A 10000-nucleotide genomic window follows, 5' to 3' on the forward strand; every position below is an offset into this window, starting at 1 on the left:
CTCAGGAAGTGTCAAAGGAAGGAACATGATTTCTAGTTATTCTTTTTTTCTTATCAATCACTGAATCCTGGTCCGAAATTGGTGTTCGTTGATTTTTGCTGAAGTTGAATTAAAAATGAGAAGAAAGGACATTCATAAACACACATAAAAAACAACTTCGTTGTGTAACTGCCAGTTGTTGCACCAGATTTCATCGCTTTTGTTATACTGGGTGGGCTTATTTTTGTAAAGCTCATCCACTTGTTTGGTTCGCAAGGAGTTGGTGTAGACTGAATCGAGGAAGGTAGAATGAAAGGACTGATAAGAGAGAAGCGAGAAGAGAGAGATGATCGAGCACGTTGCAGATTCGTTCCGGTCGATATGCTCGGTGTGGATAGAGGGCTAATGCATGTTGCTAATATCTCAATCGGGTTCGGTAAACAGCAGGCGGTCTGCCTAGCTTTCTGCCCTATCGGAAAACAAAGCAGGCGGAGAAAAAGAACCATGTTTGCCTCCATCTAACGCCTTTCTACGATTTTCATATAAATTACCTTGGAAAATACCTTACTCGTAAAATGAAATATAGGATCCGCAACAAACTAGTAAACAAGAGGTTTCCCCAACCAAGCCAAGAGCCACAGGACCACGAAAGAATGGGAGAAGGAAAGGGGGAAAGGGGATGCGACAGAAAGGATGCAGTGATGGTGATGGTGTTGTAGTAGCCATTGATGGCGTTGTTGTCAGGAGTAAAGAACACGAAGGATGGATTTTATGGAAATGAAACTCATCAAGCATACAACGCTGTAGTTTGGTAGTTGATTTGTTTGTATCTCTGTCTGTGTGTATGAGTGTATGTATGTGAGACTGGGGTGGACCGTTGAACAACGATGAAGAAGGCGATTCTTTTTTAGTATCTCGGCCCGAATAATACCAATCACTACCACCAACCCCAAATCCCACTCCCTCTATCACCCATAGTTCCTTCCTCCCCTGATCGCCTGATCGGAAAGAATCTTGATTGCACGCGAACGTGTGGCGGGAGATCGATGGATTATAAAATCAGGTACCGATTCCAACGATTTCCTGAGCGACGATTACGGTGGTGGTTGTCCTTCTACAGCAGGCCGTTAAGAACGAGTCCCGCCCTTCCATCCTTTCCTTCATTTCAAGTCCCGCAATTCAATCCAGTTTATGGATGTTATGTTGCGATCTTCCAGCGAGAAAGTACAGGAACAGATGGGCAAGCATCGCGGTATGCAACGAATGTTGATATGGATAACTCAATTTATTCACTCACAGAAGAAATCAAATATTCTTATCTGTTTAGTAGATACAGCGCACAGAAGAAAATGAAAACATGTAGAAATTTATTAAACAAAATATTTAGAAGGAAGAGAGCGGGCCGCACCCCAAATTAGCCCATCAACAAATCTACCGGTATTCCGTGAGGGTTCACGTCGTTACCGCCATCAGAGCTAAAATATGTGCGATGATAACGAATGCGAATATTACAACTACAACGGATCCACTTCTAACGGGTAGCTGTATCGGTACGATAGCCGAATATTTCGATCATCGCGGTTGGCTGGTACCGCATATGAGATTACGGTGACGGTCCCGAGGCGGAGGAATGAATGTTTTAAGTAAAAACAGAATCGTATTCAAATAATAAAACAAAACCTTTTAGTAAAATAATTGCACATTCTTTTAGTGTCTATTTAAAAAAAAGGGTTTTCTGCGAGGTTTCTTCGTTCGTGTTTAATTTCATTTGAATGGTCTACTAACAACCGTACACATCACAATATTAGAGGCTGGAACACTCAACCGATTTATAAAGTTTACTTTAGTGGCTTCGGCAATTTTGTTTAACCGAAAAATCCAAAATTCTTCTTAAAATACTTTACCCTCTTAAAATACGCTAAAGCTTTGATTCAAACCCCAGTTCGGAACGCTCCCAGTCCGGTATCGTTCGCTCCTTAATGCCACTGAAGCTACCTCCCCGACCTATACCTGATCGAAATTTGTCGGCACCTGTCCGCGCTTCCGCCAGGACCTCATCGGTTACGGTTTGTGTCTCCCTTTGTATAGCATCCTCGAATGATTGTGCAGAAAAGGCAGCATAGTAGGCTGCCGCTCGATCGTGACGAAGGCAATGCTGCGGATACTTGGCTATGCTCATCGCCAAATTGTATGCCTGTCCAAGGCCTGCCCCGACAGCAACGATTCGATTTACCAGTCCAATTTCCAGCGCCTCCTTTGCCGTGACCGCCCTTCCGGTGAGCATTATATCGAGTGCACGTGACAAACCAATCAAAGCTGGTAACCGGACGGTGCCACCGTCGATCAAGGGCACACCGAAGCGCCGGTTAAAGAATCCAAGTACAGCGTTCTCCTCCATCACGCGCAGGTCGCACATTAGGGCCAGCTCCAATCCGCCGGCCACACAGTAACCGCTGATTGCGCAGATAAGCGGTTTTTTGATCATTCTTCTCGTCGGTCCCATCACACCCTCCGGATTGAGGACGTTCGAACGTTCCGCACCGGTGTTATGGGACGCGAATAGCTCGGATAGATCGTATCCCGAGCAAAATGTCCCACCGACACCGTAAAGAATACCGACGTCCGCCGTAGGATCGGTCTCAAAGGCTGTTATTGCGTTCGACAACTCAACACCGGTAGCGGCATCGATTGCATTTCTCACTTTTGGACGATTAATGCCGATCAGTGTTATGTTGCTTTCCTTTTCTACCACAATCGGCTCTCGGTCATCAGGTTCCTGTGGTTGTTTCATTTCGGGTGTCGCTACAACACGGAACAAAGACGATAAATGTTAAATTCTACGAGGATACGACGTGACTTACCTTTTGGAGGTTCATTTTTCTTTGTTGAACAGTATCGGGGGAGAATGTTTTTAAGATAAGATCGACAGTAGTTTCTTAACATTTGCATTTTGCCGGCATGTAATTTAAATTTAGTCTTATCGCCTTTATCTTTATTACAAGATTGAGCACTAAATGTGCAATGATAATTTTCCACTTTTTAAAGCGATTTCTGAACCGGCAACGGAAGAGGAAGAACCAAAACAATAATTTTCAGGGTTGTAGCCGATTTGCCCGACCATCACTGCAGATCTAAACTATGGCTTGTAAACACACCGATATATTTTGCCTAACTTCAGGCGTAGATGGTTCTAATAGCTATAACTATAGGCGTAAGTTGCCTACCTCTTGGCGTCAGTTTTTTGTTGGCGGGAAACATACCACCACGTGATCGGCATTACTCCCGGCATTTCGGCATCTTCTTGCCAAAAATGAATACAACTTGAGAATTATGACACCGACAAATGATTATGTGGATCATTTAGTAATTAATAGTACACACGGAACGCTCCGTCACGTCTGGCGACTCTTCTCGCAAATCAAAAATGATTCCTACTCAGCTCTGCTAACATTACCCGTCCACAAAAATATGTACAAAAATGAAAAAAGGGGTTAAAGTTCAAGTGTGCCGTTGAAGTTTTCGGTTTCGGTTATTGTAATTCTGAAAATAGAAAAAAAACTGCCCATACGTCAATTTTTGGCATACTTTCGTTAGCTACTTCTCGATAACATTCCATTTCGGCGCGATGTTATATGCAAAAACCAGAAGTCAAACATTGAACGGTATGTCTTTATATTTATCGTAGCAACGACCATGGCATTTCAAAGTAGGTTTTTTCCTTTCGTATCGCATACACTCCTCCATCAGTTCCGACTAGATTCGTTCCTTGGAATAAGCAGTACACCGCGAAACCGGCCGCGCGCGTGTAGCCAACCTGGCAAGACTATCTAATTACCAGCTGCCTGTAATTCACCAGTGCGACTAAAATTTCATTAGCTTTCCATCGATCATTCTGCTGCACCGATGGCAGAATTTCGGCCTAAAATTTAGTATAATTTTGCTAGCATTCAAATTGTAAACGTCGCGTGAAGTGTATTTGATTTTTGTTTTGTTTTAGCTAATCTCCTCTCAGTTTTCTATACATAGCAATTTCCCGCGAATTCAAGACTTTCCGTACAGCGTACATAAGCAGCGCCGTTTCCAAAATAATCATTCTTCGACTACTTGATACACACTTACAATTGTTCCTAGTTTTTTTTCAGAATTCAAATGCATGTCTTCATTAACTAACAAAACGAGAATCCAAATGATCACTTTGCCATGCCTTGGCTCATCTTTCGCTCCCAGACGGAAGACTCCACACGACAATCGCTCTCTTCTGCACATTTCTCCTTTCTAAAATGGCACTGAAAATGGCAAACATTCATCTTGTTCTACGAGACTCCGAAGCACAGTTTCTCTTGCCTGAACGCGGCGATACAAACGAATTGGATTTTCTGGAAAAGCCTACATTTCTGCCCGTTGGTGGCAATAGCAGAGATGCCTACTGAGACTGATTTTCCTTACCCACCGACCGTACCGACCGTATTATCTGTCATTAGTATGTAAAACAGTTTTCATCACGCTAGAACGTCCTGCCCCGGGATTATCGCGCCGCAGAATATTCAATATCAAAAGCTAAATCAATAAGCTAGCAATGCGCCTGGCAGCGACGCACGATACAAAAACGATAGTAGTATGGATGGAATTTTTTTTTTACATATTTTTCGGCTTTTGGCGTTAACATCATCATCGGCATATTTCGTCCCTGCAAGTTTTCCTGGCTGGCTGGCTGGCTGGGGGTTTTGGGTTTTTCTCTTCATCCTCATTTGGTGTAACTGATGCTTTCGTATGCGTTTCTGTTCTGTTTAATGTTTAATTATGCTATGTTTTCGGTTCTGGTATGAGCGTGTGAGCTCTCGCTCACTGCTTTTGCACTGCAGCAGAAGATGTGTAAATGGTTTAAGCATTTTCTTACGTTTAAAATCGGTTAACATTCATTTATTGTCCCGCAGAGCCGCTAGCCTGAGCCTCCTTGTCGTCCTTGCGTTAAAAAAAAAGGTAGACAAAGCATGCGGCCCCGCGGAACATCCTTCGCACTGCAATGAACTGTTTGGATGGTACCGGATAAAGCTTCGTCGATGGGTGGGGGGCCAGGAGCGAGGAACGCACGAAAATCTTACACCCAGTCTACCCCTATTCCTCCTACACATCTACACGCCATAATCCCTTTAATGCAGAAGCGGAACAAATTAAACGATGGCATGGAACAGTAGTCAGTACCAAAAGGCGAAACAGAACAAATTAGGTAGCCGGCACAATCCAGTGTGTGTGCTTTTAACTCAACAAGCGTAGTAGTAGTAGGCCATATCATTAATTAACAAAACCGAACAATCACTTCGAAACGAAGCATGTACGTAGCAAGCGGCGGTTCCCCTGGCGCGCTATTTGGGCTGCTTACCATTTTGCACGCACTACGCACAGTAAAGGTGTACACAGTTTGACTAGACACGTGGAATAAAAATGGTTTATGAGGCTCGATTACCTCAACGATCTCCTCTCTCTCTCTCTTTCCTTTACTCTATGGGGCGTTTAGGGGTTTAAATGGGATTTTCTATACACACGATCCACCACCACTCGATCCTATTCCACTTACAGGCTACCGCGTCTGTCTCACTGGAATTTAGTGACTATTTACACTCACATCTACTATAAAAGCTCTGCTGAACACTCGGCCCCTCTGGCTTTCATTATCCTCTTTGCACACATACACACACACAGACAGACAGAAACAGACAAGTAGTGTTATCGACTATAGACACCGACTAGAATAACCTTCTACAAAAGACAGTCCTCCCCGAGGTGGGGGAGGAAGTAAGTACCAAATGGTGCGAAGGAACAGAACGCAGATTTAAATATTGCACACAGTTTGCATAAAGCGCATACAACAGCAGTTTTGGTTGGACGTTTGCATACGTGCCTCGTCGTCGTCGTCGTCGTCACTTGTAAAGAAACCCCTAAAGCGGCTCCGTTTGCGTGCTCGATTTGGCCACCAACAGAAATCGTTTCGGGTTGTGCTCCTTTGGCTTTGGAGACATGGCACATGCTCCGCAATCGACGCCGTTCAAACAACGCCTTTTTTCATCGTTCTACACATATTGGCGCTGGTAATTACAAGCTAGCAAGCAGATTGCGCCCGGGGGCGCAAATTGGCTCTATCATTAATGGAATATCTTCATCCGGCCGCTACGAGGCACCTTAGTTTTTTTTTTGGGCCAGTTCTCCGATCTGGGGAGTCTGACGCGAGCACTCCTTTCACATGTGACACACCTTGCTAATGATATGTTTTAGAATGTAAATGAACGGGCGATCGCAACGCTTCCGGCGCGATCCTGGTGGCCTCTGGCTGTGATATGTAGTGCCCCGGTAGTTCTGTCCTTTGCCGTACGGCCGTAGGATGATCCGAAACATTATTTCAACCGCTGGGTAACGTTGGCCAGGGCTACGGCAAATGCTTGCAGGGCGGAGAACGGGTACTGGAAGTCAAGCGTGTACGCGTTACCATCGATGCGACCGAATTGCATAACCTACGGAATAGAATGTGGAACCCTGGTGGTCAGTACCAGGCGCGACCCCATTTGCCTTGATTACCTCACTATACTCACCTGTTTGCCACGAAACTCGATCTGGAAGTTTTTGGCCGATTCCTGCGTAACCCGTCCACCAAAGTCCAGCTGATAGACCTGACTGTTCTCGTTCCACATCGGGGCCTTGTTGTGCATCACAAACTCCCGGCGTACCGGGGCCGGCGAGACCGCCGAACTGGCAATACCATTGGGTTCGATTTTACCGCGCTTTAGCTGGACGGAGAATGGAAGAAATGGTTCAAATCACACGGAATGAGTTTCAGCCCTATCCAAGGCCAGCTTACCTTCTGCCTAAGCTGCGCCTTCTGGAAGGTCTCAAGATCACGGTACTGCTTCGCGCTGCCACTACCACCACTGCTCTCGTCCGTATGGTTCACCGAACTGCCATTGGCGTTAGTATGTCCACCGTTAGTGTGCGAACCGCCACCGTTACCTCCGTTCTCATCGTCGGAGCTTTCCGTGTGCTGCTTCTTGCGCTGCCGGCGGTTCAGCAGCGGCGAGTTAAGAATATGCCGTATCGGGGAGGCACTTTGGTGCCGTTTGCTCTTTTTGCTCGGTGTCGGGGATGCCGGTGAGCTACGGGCTAGGCGGGCCGGTGAAGCCGGCGGTGGTGGTGGTGGTGTCGATGAGCGGCCATTCTCTTCCATGTCTCTCCATCGGCTAATGATACCACCACCACCACCAGCACGCGATGGTGTGTTGTCTTCCGTTTGCGACGAGGTCGTTGCCAAGGACGTACTACCGTTGGTCGGTTCGCTGGAGTCGAGCGTCGTCGTCATCGTCGAGTCCTTGCTCGGTCCCGGGCAGCTACCATTACGGCGGTGTTTCTTCGGTGAATCGAGCGAATCGGATTTACGATTCTGGCGTCCATTCCAGCGGAGCAGAATTGGCGTGCTGGTTTCACTGGGCGGTTTGCTGCTCTGATCGGTTGCTGCTGCCGCTGCCGCTGCCGCCGCCGCCGCAGCGTCCGCCTTGGCTTGCCGATTACGGCGTGAGAATAGCGGACTATCGGTGAAGCTCGTCACGATCCGTGCTACCGATCGGGATGGTGTGCTGTGCGATGGAGCGGCAGTAATCGTTGCTGTTGCTGTTGCTGCTGCTGCGGCTGCTGCTGGAGGATCGACGGAAGACGCACTAGCGCTACTACTACTCTCACTGCCACTGGCGTTTGTCGTTGATTTTCGTTCGAAAAAGCTACACCGACCACTGCTCCCGTTGGTACCGTTTGTAGTATCCTTAGTCGCGTGATCCCCGTGGTGGTTGCTACTGCAGGCCGATCGCAGGTACTGGCCCAAGGTGGTTCGTTTCGTCTTCGATGGTGGAGCTTGCGGTGGTTTCGCTGCATTAACCGAGGAAGTGGTAGCTGCAGCAGCACTAGCAGCAGTTCCACCATCCACTAACCCATTCGTGAGTACGCTGTCTTTACCCCCGTCCGTCGGACTACGATCCGTGGACCCCTTCCGGCACTTGATGCAAACCGTTTCGGTGGAGTTCACTGTCGGTGCAATCTGATGGCAGACCGAGCAACTCTTGGGCTTCTCCTTACGGTTGAGGATCGGTGTTTTGGAACCACCGTGGCCGGATATGCCGGCCCCAAACTTCATCGGGGCACCCTTCCGTACGGGCGTACCCGGTTGCACCGGACCGTTGCTGCATGCCGCTGCCTTAGCCTCGGTTGACCGTTCGCCGGTCGCCGGTACTCCGTCCGATGAGTATTCCGTCTCGTTCTCGGACAGCTCGTGCACTTTGGGCATTTGACGGAAGAGATTAATCAGATCGCGGTTCAGGTTGGGCACGTCCTGCAGCACATCGCACGAGTCCAGGCTTTTCGATTTCGGATCGCTACGCAACCGAGTATCCAACCGTCGCAGCTCACCACAGTCGAGATTACGTTTGGATTTTTTCTGTCGCTTTTTATCGACCAACACCAACCGCTTGTACGGTGCATCGCGGCGCATCATCGAGAGTGCTTCCTCCCCCGGCACGATCGTCATATTGTCAAGATAACCGACGCTACAGCTACGCGTGATCGAATCGGGAATGCGGGTTCCACCGACGTACGGCATCATCGATGCAACCGTCGGTGTACGATGCATACCGCCACCAGCGTTGCCGTTGGTATTTGTCGGTGTTTCGCATCCATTCGTGTCCGGCAGTCCGGGGGCACCGGCAGAGCAAGGAGTTTCCTGAGCGACACCAGGAGCACCAGCAGCAGCAGTAACTTCCGTGGAAAGCGAGGTGCCTGGCGTTAGTGCTTCGTCGATAAACTTAAGGTTTTGCTTCTTTGGCGTACTATCACCACCACCTCTGGCACTGTTGGATTGAAATTGAGTACTAGCACCACCACCACCGCATACACTCGTCGCCGGTCGTGGCGGTTCCGGACGGTCGAAGGAGAGATTCAAATTCATCGCTGGCATCGGCGTGGTGCCCACCATCAGCCCACCGCCTGCCGATCGTGCCTGATAATTGTGGTGATGATGATGATTGTATTGCTGATGGTGATGATGAGGATGATGGTAATGATGATGGTGATGGTGATGATGATGGTGATGATGCGAATTGTGGTCGGATGAGGACGAGGACGCCACGAGACTGTTCTTCACCTGCACCAAGCTACCCATGTAGTCCGCGTTGCCGGACGAGTAGCTCATCAGTGTCGTCTGTCCGGCCGGTGGACGGTCAAAGATGATATCGCTCGGTGCGACGGCATTCTTCGGTGATTGAAGCGTCGGTACGGATCCCTCACAGTACAGCGGGCTAATGGCAACCCGGGATTGATTGCTAGAAGCGGACGATGGTCGGCTGACGAGACTGTAGCCGATGCTCTGACGAGGAGGTGTCCGCGCACTGCTATGCACAACCGTGCTGCTAGGAAGCTCACTAACGATCACTATTGATCCCGATTGACCGTCCTGGGACGCCGAGTCCGTATCGTCTTCGTACGATTCGGCCCTTGCCAGTGGTCCTAGGGCACCGGCAAGTCCCGTACCGCCTCGCCCGGTTGCCGCCGAAGAGCAACCGGCCAGTGCGGACGGCTGTCGACGGGGTCTCGATGGGAAGCGATTCGGACGGGGTGACATCGGTGCGATCGGTGGTGCACTCTCGCTCAACAGTCCCTTTCTCCCTAGGGCACTTGTTGCGGGACCTTCACGGATGACCGATCCGGACGATGAATGACCGGCTTGATGAGATGTGTAGTGTTGCAGGTGTTGTTGTTGATGCTGCTGTTGTTGCTCCCGTTGTTGCTGCTGTTGCTGTTGTTGCTGTTGTTGTTGTTGCTGCTGCTGCTGATGCTGCTGTTGCTGCTGTTGCTGCTGAAGCTGATCCTCTTCATCTTCGGAGAAAATGTTCGGATTAAAGTTCGGATCCGGTCCGGTGGGAAAATCATCTCGCAGCTCCGTTATCACGAGCTTCATTTGGCGCGGTTGCAGATGCAGTAACGAGGTTTTGTA

General features: G+C 48.8%; 4 protein-coding genes across 10 annotated transcripts in view; 1 reads left to right on the plus strand and 3 right to left on the minus strand.

The window, feature by feature from the left end:
• The window catches only part of LOC125948606 (acyl-CoA Delta-9 desaturase-like), a 12920-nt gene extending 12896 nt beyond the window's left edge, over window positions 1–24 (plus strand). For all 7 annotated transcript variants that reach the window (XM_049674839.1, XM_049674838.1, XM_049674840.1 and 4 more), the window contains exon 5: window positions 1–24. This exon is cut by the window's left edge and continues 1682 nt beyond it. The gene's annotated coding sequence lies outside the window, so the exon portion shown is untranslated.
• Window positions 1–10000, minus strand: part of LOC125948523 (uncharacterized) — a 345242-nt gene that overhangs the window by 263214 nt on the left and 72028 nt on the right. The window lies entirely within an intron of this gene.
• Window positions 1681–3092, minus strand: LOC125948614 (uncharacterized). Its single transcript, XM_049674864.1, has 2 exons — window positions 2841–3092; window positions 1681–2781 (listed from the first exon to the last, which is right to left on the minus strand). Exons 1-2 carry the CDS (start codon window positions 2926–2928, stop codon window positions 1898–1900), a joined length of 972 nt encoding a protein of 323 aa, XP_049530821.1. The 5' UTR covers window positions 2929–3092; the 3' UTR covers window positions 1681–1897.
• The window catches only part of LOC125948652 (uncharacterized), a 35180-nt gene continuing 28824 nt past the window's right edge, over window positions 3645–10000 (minus strand). Inside the window, exons 9-11 of the mRNA XM_049674918.1 lie at window positions 6830–10000; window positions 6564–6758; window positions 3645–6485 (exon numbers count right to left, since the gene is read on the minus strand). The exon at window positions 6830–10000 is cut by the window's right edge and continues 99 nt beyond it. Coding sequence (XP_049530875.1) covers window positions 6369–6485; window positions 6564–6758; window positions 6830–10000 — 3483 coding nt within the window. The 3' untranslated portion in view covers window positions 3645–6368. The remainder of the gene's footprint in view (window positions 6486–6563; window positions 6759–6829) is intronic.

Source organism: Anopheles darlingi, chromosome 2, assembly GCF_943734745.1.
Source record: "Anopheles darlingi chromosome 2, idAnoDarlMG_H_01, whole genome shotgun sequence".
NCBI classification, from domain to species: Eukaryota; Metazoa; Arthropoda; class Insecta; order Diptera; family Culicidae; genus Anopheles; species Anopheles darlingi.